The sequence below is a fragment of the Globicephala melas genome, chromosome 2, assembly GCF_963455315.2.
Source record: "Globicephala melas chromosome 2, mGloMel1.2, whole genome shotgun sequence".
NCBI lineage: Eukaryota > Metazoa > Chordata > Mammalia > Artiodactyla > Delphinidae > Globicephala > Globicephala melas.
The window spans coordinates 41226381-41247030 of record NC_083315.2 but is presented as its reverse complement, the minus strand read 5'-3'; the positions used below and the strand labels follow the sequence as shown (position 1 = coordinate 41247030).

The following is a 20650-nucleotide window of genomic DNA, read 5'->3' as shown; positions in this document are numbered from 1 at the left end:
CTTCATAGTATTCCCATGTAGGCTGTACCATGATTTATTAACTGATCTTCTTTTGATACTCATTTTGCTTTTACCAAACTTTGCATTGAATAACTTTGGACATACGTCATTTCAAATATAAACAAGTAAATCTTGTAGAATAAACATATCCTAAATGGAATTACTGGGTCAAAGATATAGGCATTTACTGTTTCAACAGCTATTGCCAAGTTGTCTTCCATAGGGTTTTTGTACCTATTTACACTCCCAGGGTAAATCTCTTTTAAAGCAGTTTGTTTCTATTTGGCATTCATCAGGTGAGTCAGTGCTGGTGGGCATGTGTCGGTGATACTTCATTTGGTGTCCTTTCCTTCTTTACAGCCTCCCAGCCCAAGGAGCGCCCTCGGTCTGCAGTCCTCCTGGCCGATGAAACCACTGCCGTCCCCATGTTTGCTAACAGACGGTCCCAGCAGAGTGTGTCGCTCTCCAAAAGTGTCTCCATTCAGAACATTGCTGGGTGAGTGGGAATGTAAAGCTAGCACAGTTGACGTCTAGGTGACAGAGCATAATAATTTATACCATTTGACAGAAAGATTGTTTTAGAAAGAAATGTATAACGTAATGGGTTAGTGCGACAGATGAGTGGGGTGAGGATAACACTTTGATGCACCATCATGATCACCATTTTGTAGCAAGGATCCCCTTTAAACACCATTTTTAGGCTAGTTGTCCTCTGCTTTTATACATGATCAGCCCTGCTTTTAAAGACCTGCCTTCTAAAAGGATGATTTTCAGATCAAAATAAGAAGTGGGAATCGGAAAAAAGATTTAATTCTGAATGTTTGGTTTCAATCACTTGTATTTTCATATGTCTGTTGATCTTTTCTGTTGGGCAGATGAACCTGGCGGGAGGGGGTAACTTTGTTTTGTTTCGCTTTTTTCTTTTCTTTTCTTTTCTTTTTTTAACTCGCCTCTTGACTCTTAAGTCATGGGAGTGACTAATGGGCCAGGTACGACAGTAGGTTCCCCGTCCCTCATCTGCACTGAGTTCCTTTTGTGGTCCCTCCAGAAGTTGCTGTGGCCCCTGATTGTTCAGCCCTCGGCTGTCTGTAATTAGCACAGGGCCGATTACGATGTTGCTGGCTGTTTGGGGCAAGATGCCTGCCTTCCCATCCAGTAAAGAAGTCATCTCAAATGTAGGACTCAAAACATCTCTTTGCAGCTCTCTTAACCTAGGCTGGAGGAAAATTCCCAACTGAAGGATGCAAATCTCCTTTTGTCTGTGTTTCCTATAACCTCTGTGCTGGCTAATGTTTCCTCCTCCTTAAAAACAAAAAGTTTCAGGTATTTTTATATTGTTTTGACTTTCTGTTGTAATTAACCAAAGTCTTTCTTTTCCAAGTTCTTATGTTATCCAAATGAGTTTATATTATGACTTTGAAAAGTTGGCCTTTAAATCAAATTGAGTTTTAAATGACTCTGGCTTACTTTTGTGTTGTACCACAAACATCATCTTCTGGGTGCCTAATGTGCTAGCTGGTGAGTTGGGGTCAAGAAAGGTTCGAAGAATATGGTTTAATATAAGTGCTTGGTCTATAGTTATTTAGGGAACGCAGGGAAAAAGTGTAGTGGTTAGACATGAGTTTCCAACAGAAACATTTCTTATATAATGTGTATGCAGTTTGAAGGAAGAGCATTCTCCTTGCTACCTATCGTTAAAAAAACCCAAGGCTCAAAAAGTTCATACTTGCAGTGATGTTAAATGCCTCCAACCTTCCTTAATAGTTTGTGTTGCATATTGCTGGGTACCTGCCATAAGTAATTTGTCTTCCATCATTGTAGTACTTGCAGCCAGCTGTCATTTTATAGTTTTTCAGATCTTCACTTAAGACCGGAAACTATGGCTTCTCAGAATGTATCTGACAGTATGTGTTTCCTTTTTCCCACAGAGTTGGCAATGATGAGAACATATCAAACACCTGGAAATTCCTGTCTCATTCAACAGACTCACTAAATAAAATCAGCAAGGTCAATGAGTCAACAGAGTCCCTTACTGATGAGGGTAAGGGGAAGCCACGGCGTGTATTGTGTGCGTCTGCAGAGACTTTTTGCCATCTCCTAGAATGCAAGCACTAACGCATCTCCTGCCTCTTCCTTACTCCTGTGAAACTTCTCTGGACTGTCTGTAAAGCATCACATGCTTTATAATGAGTTGGTAAACCCACTTATCCTGTTGTTAGATGGTTGTCCACTGAAGGATGTCATTGATTTTAATGTGGTCAGACTCTGGTTCAAACGCTTCTTCTTCCCCTAGACTTTCGTACACGTTCAGTTCTAGCTCTCTTGGCACAGCTGTAAGCCTACTCTCTTAAACAAGTAAAGTCACCAGGACCCTGATATGTCTTAATTACCTTTGATTTATGTGACATTTATCATCCTTAACCGAAGCCTTGAATATAGAGTATGTCACTCCAGAACAGAAAATGATCTTTTCTAATAGAATATATATTCTAATGACATCCCTGTATTAGTGTAGAGTGTTTACGTCTCATAAAATTATCCCCATGAGGAACGTCCAGCAGAGGTTTTTTTTTTAGAGGTCACAGACGCAGGATTCTGATATTGATTTTTTTTGTATTTTGAGGAGTAGGTACAGACCTGAATGAAGGGCAGCTAATGGGAGACTTTGAGATTGAGTCCAAACAGCTGGAAGCAGAATCCTGGAGTCAGATAGTGGACAGCAAGTTTCTGAAACAGCAAAAGAAAGATGTGGTCAAACGGCAAGAAGTGATTTATGGTGAGACTCTTCATGTGCTCTGCTAATATTTGATTTGCATTGTCTGGCATTGTTTATGAGGGGAGTTATTGGGCTATATCAAGTCAATTTTCAAGTATGTAGCATCTCAAAGATTTTCTTTTGAAAACTTTGAGGTATAGAGACATCTTATTTCTCTCCTTTACTCTCTCTGTAAAATTATATTCTTTAATTTTATTGGACATTTTATTTAATATGAGTGCTTATTTATGCAATAGTCCTAAAAAGAGATCTCTTGTGACAGTACAGTTTAATTCCTCAGCTACAGTAGAAACTAGACTAAACACAAGTCATTTCTGGGAAATAGGAACGTAGTAAATTATGAAAGGTCTTGAATCCCAGTGAAGACCACTGTGGAAACCACCACTTAAGAGTGATGGAATCCAGTACACCTGTCAGAAAATAACGTGAGGTCCCGTGAGAAATCGAGGAATACGATGAAAACACTTTAGGGAAAAGACAGCTGTTGACTCAGTTTTAAAGTTTAAATTGGGCCGTAAATAGCCTTAAGACAAAATTGGGCTCTTAGTAGCAGCAGACACACTTTGCAGGAGAATCCTCGAGGAGAGCATTCCTGACCACTGAGCCTTGTCCCTCCCCCAGAGCTGATGCAGACGGAGTTCCACCACCTCCGCACACTCAAGATCATGAGCGACGTGTACAGCCGGGGCATGACGGCCGACCTGCTCTTTGAGCAGCAGATGGTGGAGAAGCTCTTCCCCTGTTTGGATGAGCTGATCAGTATCCATAGCCAGTTCCTTCAGAGGATCCTGGAGCGGAAGAAGGACTCTCTGGTGGATAAAAGTGAAAAGAATTTTCTCATCAAGAGGATTGGGGATGTGCTTGTGCACCAGGTGAGCAGCGGGCGGGCGCCTGGTGCCTCTCACACGCACTGGGGGCCCCGTAGCCGTGCGTTCACGTCCTGGCTGGACTGCTCACGATCTCTGTGAGCTTAGGCAAGTGGTTGCATCTCTCCGACCCTCAGTTTCTTTTTCTGTAATTGAGGACAGTAGATTTTCTCTTTTAATGCTATTTTAAAATTTAAGAGGTAATGTATATATAAAGTACCCAGCATACATGGTAGATAGGCAGTAAAAGCCAGTTTTTCTTCCTCAGAGTCTGTACCAACATCAGAGATACTATAGTTTAAGAGATGAAAAAATATTTTTTGGAAGTCTCAACTTCAACCTGTGCCTCAAATCAAAAGGCTCATTTATCTAAAAACCACCTGAGACTAAAAACTTGACTAAGAAACCATCTGTAAAATAATTCATAAAATATTTCTTGCTAATATTTTCATCAAGGTATGGTATGGTTTCAATCCTACGTCAAAAGCAATTTAGCTAAAAATTGTTTTGATACTTTCAGATGTATATGTCATAGGCAGTTTCTAAATGTTTCTCTTTTAACACATTCTTTTTGAAAGAAGAATAATGCTAGTATAACCTTTATAGGCAGAGGGGCATCGCATCACATGTGACTAGCTCTTTCTCACCGGCAAGTCTCTGCCTCATTGTGGAAGCAGAGGCTTACTTGCTGGAACATTTGCCTGAGAATTGGAAATATTGTCCTTTCGTTGTATGCTTGAGTCTGTACCCCTCGCCCTATTAATTCATTGGTGCCTTCATTCATTCATTTTTCAAGTATTTACTGGGGATTTACTCAATACCATGTGGAACCACAAAGGTAAGTATAATGTAGACCTCTGCTTCATGGAACTCATGTTCTAGGAGTGAAGGATAGGCACGTCGTGAAGTAAATGCAGATGCAGTGTAGTGAATGCGTTCACACTGGTGGTCAGGGCATCAAAGTGGGCACGGTCAGCTCTGCAAGGGAGGACCCTTCCTCCCCAAATATCCTCCTCCTGTCATTTTCCATGTTTCTCCCTCTGCCCCTCCTCTCCACCCTCAGACCTGCACTGGTACTTCCTCTGACCTTGTAGCTCCTTGTATTTGTGCATGTCCTCTAGTAGGACGTTAGCCCCATGGTGTCCAGTTGTTGCTTCTGAGCGCCAGTGCCAGAGTCACCCTTTTAGGGCACTTGCTTTGTGATGGGAGCTGATCACTTAAAAATCTCCTGCCTCAGCTTCTCTGTTGATAAAGGGGAAAAGGAAAGGCTACCCTGAACGTTGTTTCAAGTTTTGGGGTAAGGATCAAGTTGTTCCAGAGATTGTTAGTCCAGCGGGAATTGATGCTTAGCACGTGTCTTGTGGACCACATACAGAAACTCAGCGGTTACCCCACAATGAACGTAGCTTCAGATGAACGGTTGAGATTGCACACGCTTGGAAACGATGTAAGGGCCAAGCAGAATTGTTAGGCCTGCTGGCCTGAGGTAAGTAGGATAAACAGGTCCCTAGGTAATGACGGCCGTTTCTGATGCCTTTCTAACTTATCAGGATGACTTCTTTGAGACTGCTACCTCATGAGAGACTTCTAATGAGTCTCTCTGTTTTATTACTGTGTTATGACAAATGGGAGTTAAAACACATGTTGCATTTCTTATGTGCACAGTGCATAGATATTTCTGTGTTTACTATTTTTTAAATATATGTAACAGCTTTATTGAAATATAATTCATATGCCATGTGATCCACGCATTTAAAGTGCACAGTTCAGTGGTTTTCAGTATATCCGTGACTCTTGTGCAGCCATCGCCACGGTCCGTTGTAGAACGTTTTTATCATCATCACCCCCACCAACTTCCCCAGCCCTAGGCAACCACTCATCTACTTTCTCTGTGGGTTTGCCTATTCTGCACATTTTATATAAATGGAATAAAGCAGTATGTTGTCCTTTGTGATTGGCTTTTTTCATTCATACATTATCCATTTATCCTCTGATGAACACTTGGGTTATTTCCACTCTGGGGCTATTGTGAATAATGCTGCTATGAACATTCATATACAGGTTTTTGTGTGGACATATGTTTTTATGTCTAGGAGTGGAATTGCTGGGTCATATGGTAACTCTATTTAACTTTTTGAGGAACCGCTAAACTGTTTTCCAAAGCTCCTGTACCATTTTAATCTTTTAATCTTTGGGGGGAAGTTATGAGGAAGCTCTCTTGGGTTTCACAAGTAAACTGGAAACTTTGGACAAAATGGTAATAGGAGTTTAGCACCCTGAGTTATGACATAACCTCTGTTCTCTTTCCTCTGCAGTTTTCAGGAGAGAACGCAGAACGCTTAAAGAAGACATATGGCAAGTTTTGTGGGCAGCACAACCAGTCTGTAAACTACTTCAAAGACCTCTATACCAAGGATAAGCGTTTTCAGGCCTTTGTGAAGGTATTGATGTGAAACGGTGGGGATTTCCATGTTGTCCAGAGCATTGTGTCACTGTCAGTTTTAGCTCGAGCCTTCTCCCTTGGGTAGTTCCTGACACTTAGTTTACTTCCTTGCAGAAGAAGATGAGCAGTTCAGTCGTACGGAGGCTTGGAATCCCCGAGTGTATATTGCTTGTAACCCAACGAATCACCAAATATCCGGTTTTGTTCCAAAGAATATTGCAATGTACCAAAGGTGCGTCTCTCTCTGGACTCGGTCTTGTTTGCCAGTGGACTGTTCCAGTCTGTCCAACAGCACTGGAGACCCCGTAGAAGAACTCTTTTATGTCGAGAAGGTCTAAAAGAGAACCTGTGTTTTATCTTAAAGACAGTTTTCTTCAGTGAAAACATAAAGTGTTATATCAGCAGACTTAGTGTGAATGAGAGCAAGAAGGGAAGGAACCACTTAGTGATCCCAACGAGAGTTCAGTGACCTGAGCAACTTGTCACTTGTCCCTAGACTGGGAGGTGATTCTCACCTGCAAGTGCTAGAATCACTGCTGTTTCTCGTTTAATCACTACTTAGTAGTTTCTCTCTTAGCTAATCCTGCTCCTGGGCAGTTACATTAAGGATTAGGTAAAGCAAAGACGTAAATAAAAAACTCGTTGCTCCTCTCCCTCCCTAAAAATGGTGGGTTCCTTCCACTTTAGAACGTGGCACATAATTGCATGTCATCTGTATCATTGAAACATCTAACTTGATTTAAACTATGACAGAGCAAGGGGTAGGCACGTGCCCTTCGACGTGTTGGCTTTGCTCTGCCAGCATGCCCACAGAGGGAAGACAGTGATGTGGAGCAAGAAGGCAGGGTCCTGGGGCTCCCCTGGTGGCGCAGTGGTTGGGAGTCCGCCTGCCGATGCAGGGGATGCGGGTTCGTGCCCCGGTCCGGGAAGATCCCACATGCTGCGGAGCGGCTGGGCCCGTGAGCCATGGCCGCTGAGCCCGCGCAGCGGGAGATGCCACAACGGTGAGAGGCCCGCCTACCTCAAAACAAAAAAAAAGAAGGCAGGGTGCCCCTCCTTCTGCCCAGTAGAGACAGTTATTCTTTCCTTTTCAGACAGTGAAGTGGAACAGGAAGATCTAGCTCAGTCCCTGGGCCTGGTGAAGGGTGTGATTGGAGCTGTGGACAGCAAAGTGGCGAGTTATGAAAAGAAGGTCCGTCTCAATGAGATTTATACAAAGACAGATAGCAAGTCGATCATGAGAATGAAGAGTGGTCAGATGTTTGCCAAGGAGGATCTGAAGCGGAAGAAGCTCGTGCGGGACGGGAGCGTGTTTCTGAAGAGCACAACAGGGAGGTTGAAAGGTGAGGCTCACTCTCGTCAGCGTCTAAGCATGTGCCAGAGGTCAGCGGGCAGAATCCAGATGTCACCAGGTTGTTCCCAGGGACCCATGTCCAGACGTCACACAGGAGCAGCAGGCATTTAATTGATCTTAATATTGTATCAGAAAAGACTGGTTTGAGATGACTTATAAAACCATATAGAATACAGTAAGAGAACGAGGAAATGATGCAGTCAGGGGAAAGGAAAAAAAAATTTTTTTTTAAAGAACAAAGCAAAGGGTAAGATTCATACAAAAAAGCAATATGTTAAGGGACACATATTTTCCCTATGAAAGAGGGGCAACAAATTTGGGGTCAGGGTTTCTGGCAAAACAGTTGCTAGGAGGGAAATACCATCAGTTGCACAATTCATAGATTCTCTGAGATTAAAAATACATCCCTCGTTTCTAAGAGATGGCAGAGGAATTTTCAGCTCCTGAGACCTTAGAGAAATGAAAGTTTAACTCACAGCAACTAGATTTATTATTAAACTTTGTTTTTCATCTTTTATCTTCCTCTAAGCAAAACAGATCATAAAAGATACTCACTTTCTGTTTGATTTTAGTTTTTACCTTTTAAGTGATCAGCCCCATCAAGTGAAAGATGTTAGGAGGTTTGTTCATTCATCTGTACATCTGGTTTGTTTGTTTGTTTTTAATAATTGTTTTCATCAAACCTGTATCCTCTGGGCCTATATGGTAACTCTAACCTCACCAGTAGCCTTGAGTATACCCAGCCCACCTCCCTGGCCTCGGTGAGCTGAGCACACAAAGCAGCCCAGTGCCGTCAGCCCCGCTGACGTAAAACTCAGGTGAGTGAAATGTGTGCTTCTCTCATCGCCGAGGTATAAGTAATGCTATAGGTAGCTGCTCTCGGAGAATTCCCAGGACTCCTTAGCTAGGGTCTCACCATGCTAAGTAACGAAATCCCAGGCATTCAGCTGCTCTCAAAGGTGAATGTCGCCGGACACCCTGCATTAGAAGTTGGGCTCAGAATGAAGAGACTCGTAAAGAGGTTCTTGCTCTGCAGTATGATGGTTGCTAGAATAGAGAGGCGTGAACTGAGGACAAGAGGAGGGAGCCAGGCAGAAGGGAGGAGTAAGCGTGGAAGCATGGAGCTGAAGGATCTGGCCCGTCAGGAAGGGTGGGCAATCGGGGTCTCTGGCAGCAGAGTGAGGCAGGAAATATGGCTGGAGAATCGGCCAGGGGCCAGGTTGGGGTGGGTTCGTGCTCCAGACTAGGGGACTGACAGGGATGCTGGTAATGGGAGTGAGCGAAGAATGGGCTCAGAATGGAGGGTTTGAGCAGGAAAGGGGTGAGTGAGTTAGAGTGTGTGTAGTTCAGCTGCTGGGGGCAGGGTAGAGGACAGCAGGGGTGCGGAGGTACCAGTGACCGAGACGAGGGCGGTCATTGTCGCAGGGATCCAGGAGGGGCTTCTCCGGGCAGGCTCATCTCAGAGAGAAGAAATACCCCTTCCTGCCACCAGCCAGCTGTGCCTCTCACTGCTCCATGATGAACTTGAACTGTGTGATCCCTGCAGCTCCTTCCTTCCAGCCCTGATGCTCTGTGATGTCCTGAGACCACAGTTGACGGCTCTGGCCTCACTGCCGCTGTGAGGCCGTGTCGGAGGTAGCCTGGTGGTAGAGAAGTACCTGCCCTCTCTTGTAAGGATGGATTTCCTAGAGTTGCTGCCAGTGCTGTATTTTCTTTACGCAGCAGTTTATTTATTCATTCCCAAAATAAAAACTAATAGATTCCAGCTGTTGGAATAATGTTGTGGTCAAAGCAATGGCAAAACGATAGGTTTTCTGGCCTAAAATGTCTCCAGTGGAGATAAGAGTTTGGTGTTTAGTCATTTTCACCCCCAAGTGAAAATGACTTGTGCCAAGAACAGCCAGTCCTGTGTTGGGTAACCCTTGAAAGGGGTAGGATTGTTTTTCTGTGATCTACTGATGCCGTGATCACGTAAACTTCAGGATCAATAAAGTTGAAACTTATGTTTTAGAGCTCTTTTTTTTTTTTTTTTTGACAGACACCTGAACTATTTAAAAGTAAAGTTTAAAAAAAAACTTGTCAAAACAAATGGTAGTGCATGGAAAATTACTGTGGTCTAGGCTGAAAAACTAGACCACCCTAGGAATCAGACATCCTTGCTTCTGTTTTTCCTCCTAGCTTTGCAATGAATTACACAGAGAGGGTACCCCAGTTTTGTCAGTAGTGGTAGAAAAGGCCAAGAGGGTCCTGCCCACCCAGGAGGCGGCTGCATAAGTCAGCCCGTTGTTTTCCCAGAGATTTGTAGGCTCCCCTTTCCAGAGTGAAGGCGGTACAGAGGGACCTGTTAGGTCTCAGTAGACGGCTCACCTCCAGGGAGGTCCCATTTTGTCCTTAAGGGAATAATGGGGAATGTCACTTCATACTCCTAGAGGATTAGAACAAGAGTTTGTGGCATTCTTTTGATTCCTGGATCCAGCTAGAGATGTTAATTTGGCTTTTGTTTTGTCTTAATTGAGAAGAAGAGAAGGCTGTTTCCACGGTGCAGAGGGGTTGAGGTTGACTGTGCTGTGTTGGAGCTGGGAGCGGAGCCACTGCACTTCGTGTACCTGTGACGGCAGTGGGTGTTGTCTAGCCATCCGTGTCCTCTAGGACGTGTGGATGAAGCCTGCCTTTCATTAGACTGAGATATTCTTGTACATCACCTTCTGGCCGCCTTCCTGTCTGCTGTCCCACGCCTTTTTCCCATTACTATGATCAGAAGTTGAGAAATACTGTGACCTGAGTATTATGACCTGTAGAATGTGTTGCTATTTAGCATCTGTTAAAGTCCTGTTTTCCAGCTTTACTCTTATTTATTCTTAAAAATCTTGCCTTGTGGGATATATCTTTCCAGCACTGAGTGCTTAAGCCTTCCCAAGACAAGGCTTTGGTGATAGGTCCCATTTTAAAATGCCTCTAACAATCTAATGACCATATGTGGACCCAGCAGAAATGTCAAGCCCTTGCCTTGGAGGAGTGTAATAATGTGCCGTGCAGATGTGTTGCTGAGTTTTCCTCTAATGAAGTGCCCTGAAGGTGCTTCACCGTTCAGTGGTCATTGTTCTCTCTTCCCTTCCCCCCTCTACAGAGGTTCAAGCGGTCTTGCTTACTGACATTTTAGTTTTCCTTCAAGAAAAAGACCAGAAATACGTCTTTGCGTCATTGGTAAGCTGAACTGTTTGTCTCTGCTGTTTGTAATTAATAGTATTCAAACCGGTGATGGTAGGTGTTGAGTGTTAACACTGTATTACTGCTCTCCCACCTCCTTAAAATTGGCTCAGGACAAATGCCTCCGAGTCATTCCTTATATACCCTTGCAATTTTCTGCCCGCCTCCCTCCCCACCAATTATTTTTTTGTTCCCTCATAATCCTTTTGAGAGCCTTTGGCATTTGATCTAAAAAGAAATCTGTCACTGGAGTATGTCTCACACATTACATATTACAAATCTTGCCAATTTATAACATTGCCAACCAGATTCTGTGACGAACCGGAAAGGACTCATCATGCAGAAAACAGGACTCGAACCTTGATAACCTTAAATTTTCGTTTCCTTTTTGGAAATCTTTTTCTGTTGGATAAAATGTGAGTGAGCCATATGCTTTTAAAAGGCATCTAGTCTTACCTTAGACGGAGGTTGTCTTAAGAGCTAGACTGTTGTATCCATGTCTTAACATCTGCGCTCTCCGCATTTTCCAGGACCAGAAGTCGACGGTGATCTCTCTAAAGAAGCTGATTGTAAGAGAGGTAGCACACGAGGAGAAAGGTTTATTCCTAATCAGTATGGGGATGAAAGATCCAGAGATGGTGGAAGTCCACGCCAGCTCCAAAGAGGAGCGGAACAGCTGGATTCAGATCATCCAGGACACGATCAGCACCCTGTGAGTCACACACCCTGGCCCACCCCCGCCTCCTGGTACCTCTGTGGTTTCATAATGGTTGGGCCGCCGTCACACTGATTGACATCTTCAGAATGTGCTGTTTTGTTATGGTTGTATTAGGAACAGAGATGAAGATGAAGGAATTCCTAGTGAGAATGAGGAAGAAAAGAAGATGTTGGACACCAAAGCTCGGGAGTTAAAAGGTAAAGCTGGTGGAAGCGGTCTGAGGCCCTGTCTGGGGGCGTCTGCAGTCCCGTAGAGTCCCCGCTGCTCCTCCATCGCAGAGCCGTGCTGGCAGGCATGTCAGCCGAGGAGAGGAATAGCTCCTAACAAAAGAGAAACCAGATCTGAGCTGGCACAGGTCCTGGGGAACAATGGCTGTAGGAATGTGTCTGATACTAGATCGAGGGGATGTTGGCTCTCTCGTCTCGGTATCAGTGTCCTTGGACCCTGGTGACAGTCTTTGTACTTTGTCACAGAAGAATCTGCCAGAATTCATGGTCACATCTAAGATTAAAACAAGGAGAGAAAGGTACTTGCGGGAAAGAATTTTCCAGTTGATCCATTTGTCAGTCACCCCCACCACTGTGCCCTGCGTTCCAAATCCGTCATGAGGTGGTTTGGGGAGAAGTGTGCTTATGGGTTATGTTTGACCACGCTCTGTCAAGGCCCTACTGTTTCATGTAGTCTTGTTGGCATCCCTGCAAGACCTGTATTGTAATCCCCACTGTGTAGGTGAGAAAGCTGAGGCCCATGAAGGCCAAGCAACCCAGGGTCACACACACACAGTTCATGGCAGAGCCCAGGCTGTGCTCCCTGTCTGCTCAGCTGCAGGGAGCAGTGCTCGTGCCCCTTTGCCGGTGCTTGCTGAGTGTTCTGAAGTAAATACGTGTCGTGCTTTGGGTAGAAGTAAGGCCCAGAGTCAAGGAAATATAGGCGCCCAAGGAGTTTACTTATTGCTTCATTCTGTTTCAATGGGGAGAAAAACAAAAGAAGAGATGGACAGATTTAGACTGGAGCCAGTATCACATTTTTAATCTCTGCCCGTGATTAAGATGGCAGAGATAAGAACTGCCTTCTTTTCACACGTATGAAGCACCTGGCCAGGCACAACGCTAGGTGCTAGGGATGCAACGAGCCTTAAATCACTGTCCCTGCCATCAGGAAACCCACACTCTGGCAAGGGAGATCTACATAAATGACAGGCCACCTAGACCACAGGCACATGTAAAGTGTGTAGGACCCACGAATCCTGCCTGTGGTGAGTCTCACAGAGAAGATGACACAGGAGCTACATCTGAAGGAAATTACCTCACCAGATGAAGAATAGTTAGGTGAAGAGTGAAAAAGGACTTGACATGTCTGCCAAGGAATGAAGGTTTGATATGTCTGGAGAGTCAGGGCTGAGTGATGGGAGAGTAAGCCAGGAAGCCACCACACCTTGAAAGGCAACAAAGGGAATGATACAATTTCTTTAGCAAAATTTAAACTTAAATTTTTTTAATTGGTATTGACACCAGTTGGGAGAATTGCTTGGGGGGCTGGGGGAGCCCACTGGGAGTGGAAAGGCCAGTTGGGGGACTCTTGGGATAAGTTTGGTGAGAAATGGGCTGGAGGGGGGATGGACGTGAGTAAGAAATAAGGAACCACTGTGGGTGGTGGGACAGAGTGAGGAGACAAAACCGCTCCCAGGTTTCCAGCTGGGTAACTGGGGGATGACAGTGTTGTTGCCTGAGGAAGAGGCCACAGGCTACAGGGAGGAGACGGGGTGGCAAGAAGGGAGAACAGTTTTCTGACCTGCGGAGAACAAAGCGTCTAGGTGGAGAGAGCCGCCTGACAGTGGGACTCAGCAGTCTGGTGCTCAAAAAGTGGGTAGGATTTGGGGTGCCTTTTGTGAGTTATCAGCACATAAGAGGTAATTGAAGCCATGGGAGTGACTGAGGTCCCCGAGAGGAAAGCATGTAAAGTATAGAAAGGAGTCTAGGATGGAGCCCAGGGCTGGGGGGTGGGGTAGCCCAGATACTCATTCATGGCAGGTGGCAGGTCTGGTCTGTAAAGTGCTGGAGTAAGAGTGGTAGGAAGAGAACCAGCAGTGTCCTCAAAAGCAGATGGGGAGGGAAACAGTTTTATTTTATTTTACTTTATTCATTCATTCATTCATTCCTTTTGGGCTGCCTTGGGTCTTCGTTGCTGTACGCAGGCTTTCTCTAGTTGCGGCTAGTGGGGGCTTCTCATTGCGGTGGCTTCTTTTGTTGCGGAGTACAGGCTGTAGGCGCACGCAGGCTTCAGTAGTTGTGGCTCGCAGGCTGTAGAGTGCAGGCTCAGCAGTTGTGGCACACGGGCTTAGTTGCCCCACGGCATGTGGGATCTTCCCGGACCAGGGCTCGAACCCGTGTTCCCTGCATTGGCAGGCGGATTCTTAACCACTGCGCCACCAGGGAAGTCCGGGAAACAGTTTTAAATGGGGGAAGTATCCACGCTGGAAAAGATGAAATGAAAGACTTCACTGGATTCAGTAGTGAAGGGTAACCTTGGAAAGAGCAGATGCAGAGTGATGGGCAGAAGCCAGAGAAGAGTGTGTGGGTTGAGAAATAAACAGGAGGCAGGAGAATGGAACAGAGTGCAAGTTAGTTATGTCAGAAATTCTGGCATTTGCGTAGAAAGACCCAGGATAGTTTTCCAGGTAGACATTACAGATCAAAAGCTTGATACTGCCTTCATGATGAAAAAGAAAGTGGGGGAAGCTGTGTTCCTTGTGGTTCCATGCGTTACCACAAGGTGGTGCTCATGTCTTAGTCATCTCATCATAGTGAACAGTCAAGTCACCAGATCTCTTCTCTGTGCACCTGCAGAACAACTTCAGCAAAAGGACCAGCAGATCCTACTCTTACTGGAAGAGAAGGAGATGATTTTCCGGGACATGACTGAGTGCAGCACTCCCTTGCCAGAGGATGGCTCCCCAATTCAAAGCTCTAGAATCCTCTTCCGATCCAACACAGAAGAGGCTCTCAAAGGAGGGCCTTTAATGAAAAGTGCCATAAATGAGGGTAATTTACATTCAGCATTGCCCCCCTCCTTGTCTCCTCCCACAGTGGTTTTCACACTAATATTCTCTACCAGTTTGTACTTTTTTATTGTAAAATAAATCACAAATACAGAAAACAACCCAATACATATTTCGCTTTAGTAAATTCTTATCAGGTGGGCATCCTTGTAACTACTACCCAGGTCAAGAAATAAAATGTGGCCAGACCCCTTAAAGCCCTTCCACATGTCCTGTCCCCATCAGAGCTCTCTCCCTCCCTCCTGAAAGTATATTGTGACTTTTACAGTAATCGCTTAGGTTTCTTTATGGTTTTATGGCCAAGTGCCTGTTCACAGACCCTGTGGCTCCGTTGTATTCATGGTTTTTGATATGCCTTTTAGGATTCTTTATTTACAGTCCTCCACCCACCCCACCATCCCTTTCTTTTCCACACAATTTATCCTTGAGCTTTGACCTGTGGGTTTCTCTTTTTGGGTTTTATTCACACAGGGGTTCTGTTCTTCTGCCCTCCGTTTCCTTTAGATTCTCTGCTGGACTCGGAGGCTCAGTTGCTCAGACATAATCCCTTTGGCAAGCTGTGTTACCGGAGTGTTGTGCTCTTTCATCTGGGGGCACAAAATGTCTAGTTGTCTTCTTTATTTTGTAACATATAGGGAAAACAAGATAAAAGGATAAATGCTTGATTAATTTTCCCCCATTATTTACCAGTTTTCAAAGTAGTGAATTGATTTATGGTCATTCTCTGAAAGTGACCAGTACTTTTAATATATTATTATAGACTCATGAATTAAATATGTCTGATGCGCTTCAAGTCGTTGCAGTTCTTATCCTTATTAAAAGTTAAAAAGGTCCTCTCTTTGCCAAGGAGCACCTCTTTGTGGGGCCTCTGAGTCCTTTTGGCGTGACCCCAGCAGTCTTTGAGAGCTGCTTTGCTGTTTGGTATGTTAAGATGCTCCAGGCTCATCTTGTTTTCTGCCCATACCTGGAATTAGCCATCTTTCTGAGAAGCTCTGGTTTCTTTTAGTGGGAAATGATGTTTCAAGACCACTGTCTAGGCGCTAGGGGTGGTTATTGCTGCTGGGGTTTTCATTGTTACTAGGTTGGGCCTTTTCAGTGGTCCGCTTTGGGGGAAATATACTGTGTGTGTGCGTGAGGGGATGGGGTAATGAATTCACACTGATACATATTTAATTCAAATTGTGGACTGCAGGGCTTAATCTCCTCTATATTACATCTGTATCTCTTTTCTTCCACATTGTGAATCCTCATTCTCAAGGATACATCGTAGAAATAAAATATCCTATATTTACCCTAACATACACATCAGAATAACAATACTAACACTGCTATCGCTAAATATGACTCTTTTATGCTCTCTCCATTCCCTCCCCCCTTTTTTATTTACCAGTTGTACTCTGTCTATACTGTCAGCTTACAACCACTGTATATGGCACTCTCCCCTTCTTAGACCCGAACTGTAGTCTTCATTCTGCAAGAACCACCACCCGTTTTTATCAGTGTCCCTCCAGTCATTTTGGATGTCTAAAGCTTATTCTTTAGTAGATGTCTCAGGAAAGGTTCATGAGGCTAATATACCGAGTCCTTGCATATCGGTAATAATTTGTGCCCTTTATACTTGAAAATCTGTTCTGCTGGGTATAAAATCCTTGGTTCACATTCTCTTCCTCTGAGTGTCTTAATTCTCAAATATGTTATTTATTTTTTTCTGACGTAAAGCGTTGCTGGCAGCGTCTAACCGTAATTTGATTTTCCCCATGTAAGTCGCGTGCTCTTTGCCTAGACGCCCAAAGGATTTTTTTCCCCTAAATCCGAGTAGTTTTACTAGAATATGCCTTGGTGCTGGTTATCCTGGACTGATGTTCTCGGGTTCACAGTGTTCTATTTTGACATATAGTTTCAGATTTTTCAGATTTCAGAGATGTATTCTTATAGTTTTTAGTATTTTTCCTACACCCTTGCTTTGATTTTCTTCTTCAAGAACTCCCACTGTCCATATGTTGGATCATCATTGCCTGTCTTCAGTACTTCTTGCTTCCCATAGTACTTTTTATAGCTTCATCTTTTTAATGTTTAAATGTCCTTTCACCATCTATTATCTTAAGTCATTTTCTTTTGGGCTTATTTGTTCTCATATTCTAGTTCAGTTTCCATTTCTTAAAGGGATACCTTTTCCTTTCATTTCCACTTGAGTTTTGCCACCTCCTTTCTGTGTTTTCTGATTCTGACTTAGGTTCTTTCATGTCTTGTGTCATTTTCTTTATTTTATTAGCTCACTTTATGGGCATGTCCTTCTGATGTGCTTTTATTATATGTAGGGAAGTTATGCCCCTTGTTTTTTCTCTCTCTCTGCCTTTCCTTAACTTTGTGTGGGATTTGACTTTGATGTTTTTCTGTTGCTCATTTTTACGTGAAATACATTTCCTACATTTTTAGGCTAAGATAGCTTCTTTCACTTCATCGGACTCTTCTATTGTTTTCATGTAGTGTTTTTAGAAAATAACAATGGCTTGTCTTAGGAGATTCCCTGCCTCTGTTTCCTCCCTTATTCTATCTGGACCTTCTTTTTCCTTTATCTCTGTGGCTTCTCTCCTGCTCAATTTTTATTCCACTTTCAGCACTTTCTCCTTCCTGTGGGACACTGCTGCTCTAGAAGAGAACCCTAGCTGGTTGGATTTGAGAATTCAGATGCTTAGACTGCTGTAGCCCCTTGACCTCCCTATGGGAGGGGCAAAAAGCCTGCCAGTTTGAACTGCAGTTCTCAAATTGCCTCACCTTACTTCCTAGGGAATTCCTTTTGGCTGCTTTGGATCTGACTCCCGGAGCCATGCTCCTTCCAGTAAATTACTCTGCCTTCCCTGTACCCTTTTAAATCTCCTAGGTCTCATGTGAATAAGGCTGAAGAGTTAATCTCTGCATTTCCAGTAGAATCCATTTAACGCATATATCCTGAGCTGAGAGCTTTCTCTCAGCAAAGGAAGTCACGTGGTCACTTTGGCATTTTCTGTTCCTCTTCCCTTTACATATAGTGTATTACCATGAGATTTTCTTTTTCCCATTAAAAGAGGCGATGTCAGTTTTGCATGTTTCCTTTCTTCCAGTGGAGATCCTTCAGGGCTTGGTGAGTGGAAGCCTGGGAGGCACACTTGGGCAGGCTGTCAGCAGCCCTGTTGAACAAGAAGGCATGGTAGGCCCCGTTTCCTTGCCCCGGAGAGCAGAGACCTTTGGAGGATTTGACAGCCATCAGATGAATGCTTCAAAAGGTCAGTGGTTTTGAACTCATGTGTTCTTATGGGCAGTCCTTAACTATCACAACTAAAAATGATCTGTACTCTGGTAGCTCCATCTCCTCTGTCCCAATCAGTCAGTAAATGTTTTAGTGAGATCCTAATAAGTATCTAGCTGCTGAAACACTCAGGAACCTCTATGAATGTCATGTTCATTTTCAGTAATAAAAGAGGTTTTCCTGAGATCTCAGCTAAGCTATAGCCAAAGGGGGGTAATAACACTTGTTTTTCCTTTCTGCTTCTAGTTCTTCTGCATCCGTAAAATTATTAATAATCAGTCACTTAGCTGCCATTGGCATTAATAGGATTCAGAAATATTCTGTCCCTAAGCTATGTATATAGTATTCCATTGGCTAATCTGTTTTACAACTGCAAAAAAAAAACCACCTTGTTTGTTTGTTTAGGAGGTGAGAAGGAAGAAGGAGATGATGGCCAAGATCTTAGGAGAACAGAATCGGATAGTGGTCTGAAAAAGGTATTTCTTTGTAAAGTACACTCCCTAAGTCCTCCCTGCACTTCCTCTAAATTCATAGTCTTTGAAACTAGCCTACTTTGATTTTGTTTTGGATGCCCAATTTGCCGTTTTTATTTCCTGTTTTATCTGAAGAGGAAAGCACGTTTTTAAGCAAACAGTACAATTCAGAGCCCCACGTTCTTGGCCGTTGGGCCTGTCTCCAGACACCACGTCTACGTGCACAGCTCTGCTGCGGCCGTGGCTGGACCAGTTTCATTAAGAGGCTTGTTTAAATGCACACACCCCCCTGAACTCTTTGCAAGGCATCAGTAACAGTTCAGCCTCAAATCTTCACTGCCCTGCAGTGAGAAGCTGTAGAAAAGAACGAAAACGGGAAGTCACAGCATAACTCAGACACACGCTGAATATCATTCTTGCCTCAGAGTCTTCGTTGTTTTTAAATGCACTTTTTTTGTTTGTTTTATAGGGTGGAAATGCTAACCTGGCATTTATGCTTAAAAGAAACAGTGAGGTAAGAATATTATGAGCTATTTAAAAGAATATGATTTTGTTATAATTGCTAGGTTAGGAATACTCATTTCTGTTTTGCCATGATGAACAAGCTTGGCTCCTGGCTGATCTGTGCAGTTGTGTTTCCTTTCCCTGGCCCCAGGGCCTCGTCTTGCCCTTTTGCCAGAGTACTGCCTCTGCTTCTCTGTCCTTGAGAAGCCCCTTGCTTTCTCTAAACGTGGGCCATGAAGCTCCCATGGTGATTTCTTTCTGCGCACACTGAGTAGAATTTGTAGCCACCTTTGCTGTAACACAAGCCTGGCACCAAAGGCACAGTCTGGAACGTGGCAAATTAACTTGTGGGTAAAATTTTGCATAATAATTTCTTATCCTGCAACTCAGCTTGAGTTTTCTTCTTCGAGCACTGCTTTTCGCTCTGTGTGTGTCACTCTAGAAGTAGCCTTGTTGTCTCCTAGCTAGAGATCAGGTCCCCACGCAAATCTTTCACCTGCCTTCGGCTGAGCTCCGCTGACCCTGCAGGATAACGCACGCCTTTCACTGTTTCTCCATCTCCTTGGGTCCCTCTTAGGAAATCCTCCTCAAGGTTCCTACTGTCTCCAAACCTAGTTGACTCCAAGCGTGTGACTGTGTCAGCAGGCTGGAATTGGACACAGGACAGTGGGGTGCTAGGGTGTACCTCTCAGGGTGTTCTCTGTGTTTCTTCCTGCTTTTAATAGAATACCTTAAATCCCTGAGGAGTTTTCTTTTGAAATTTCAGATTAAGGAAATCTTTCCTTTTTTCCCTCAAACACAGAAGGGTGTTTTTTGTCTTCTGTTTGTTGGCATGTTAGTCTACACGCTGACGTAACCCCCTTCAGCGTGTCCATCCTTGAATGAAGTAAACCTGCTCCCACACAGGCTGCTGTGCTCTGGTGCTGCTTAAAAAGTAGCCCTTAGTTGATTTTTTCACCTGGCAACTTTCCCCTCATATTTAGTGAGAAGAGACAGTACAAGACCAGTGGTTTTCAGGCATTCCAGCATGGATTATACACTACGGATGCTCAGTCAGTCAGCTGGTCTGCTGTGACTTCTCCCTCTCTCTGTTAATTAAGAATAAACTTAAATGAGGGGTAAATCGTATTCTCAGAAGAGCTAAGCCTGATAATAAAGTTTTTGTGTTTTAAATATTATAAAAGGAATACATGTTTGTGGTAGAAGATTTGGAAAACATCCAATAATGTAAAAAAGGAAAAAATTAAGTAAACATAGTACCACTAGTACCATAGTACTATTAAATGTTCGGTGTGCATTTTTCCAGCCTTTTCTTATACAGGACATGTATTTTATGTGTGAGTATGAGTTGCATAAACATAATTTTATACAATTTGTTTCACTACTCCCTGGAGCTTCGTATCCTGCTTTTTTTCTCTTAACCCACCAGAAGCATTTCCCCAAGGCATATTTGTACAAAACACGCTAATCGGGCTTCCCTGGTGGCGCAGTGGTTTAGAGTCCGCCTGCCAACACAGGGGACACGGGTTCGTGCCCCGGTCTGGGAAGATCCTACATGCCGCTGAGCCTGCGCATCCGGAGCCTGTGCTCCTTAAAAGGAGAGGCCACAACAGTGAGAGGCCCGCGTACCGCAAAAAAAAAACAAAAAAAAAAAACCCAAAAAGAAACATGCTAATTAACAGCTGCATATTATTATGTTATGTGCCATAATTTATTTAATCTTTCCAATGGTTCTTTCTCTGCTTTTTTGCTTTTTAAATGATGCAGCCAAGAGCATCCTCATACTTTTTTTTGCAGGGCTCTGATTATTTCCTCATCATGTCATCCGCTCTCTAGAAAGGTTATACAGCGTTCATCCCTGTCAGTACAAGAGTATCCATTCTCATCATACTTTCACCAACACTGGGAATTATTTTTTAATTGACATTTTGTTGATAAGTTCAAGTGGTTATTTCTTTATTTTTG

At 43.8% G+C, this 20650-nt stretch overlaps 1 protein-coding gene and 1 long non-coding RNA gene across 10 annotated transcripts in view; one reads left to right on the top strand and one right to left on the bottom strand.

The window, feature by feature from the left end:
* AKAP13 (A-kinase anchoring protein 13) overlaps positions 1–20650 on the top strand; it is a 341436-nt gene that overhangs the window by 312985 nt on the left and 7801 nt on the right. For 6 of the 9 annotated variants that reach the window (XM_030873202.2, XM_030873201.2, XM_060293887.2 and 3 more), the window contains 14 exons: positions 361–496; positions 1929–2041; positions 2624–2776; positions 3398–3648; positions 5958–6083; positions 6200–6317; positions 7180–7428; positions 10567–10643; positions 11177–11358; positions 11479–11561; positions 14211–14405; positions 17524–17685; positions 18114–18184; positions 18651–18695. In XM_030873202.2, coding sequence (XP_030729062.1) covers positions 361–496; positions 1929–2041; positions 2624–2776; positions 3398–3648; positions 5958–6083; positions 6200–6317; positions 7180–7428; positions 10567–10643; positions 11177–11358; positions 11479–11561; positions 14211–14405; positions 17524–17685; positions 18114–18184; positions 18651–18695 — 1961 coding nt within the window. The remainder of the gene's footprint in view (positions 1–360; positions 497–1928; positions 2042–2623; positions 2777–3397; positions 3649–5957; positions 6084–6199; positions 6318–7179; positions 7429–10566; positions 10644–11176; positions 11359–11478; positions 11562–14210; positions 14406–17523; positions 17686–18113; positions 18185–18650; positions 18696–20650) is intronic. The other 3 variants (XM_030873203.2, XM_060293884.1, XM_060293883.1) reach the window with 2 other exon arrangements.
* LOC132596824 (uncharacterized) overlaps positions 1–20650 on the bottom strand; it is a 35155-nt gene that overhangs the window by 12672 nt on the left and 1833 nt on the right. The window contains exons 2-3 of the long non-coding RNA XR_009562875.1: positions 11103–12324; positions 2638–2727 (exon numbers count right to left, since the gene is read on the bottom strand). This is a non-coding gene — a long non-coding RNA (uncharacterized lncRNA). The remainder of the gene's footprint in view (positions 1–2637; positions 2728–11102; positions 12325–20650) is intronic.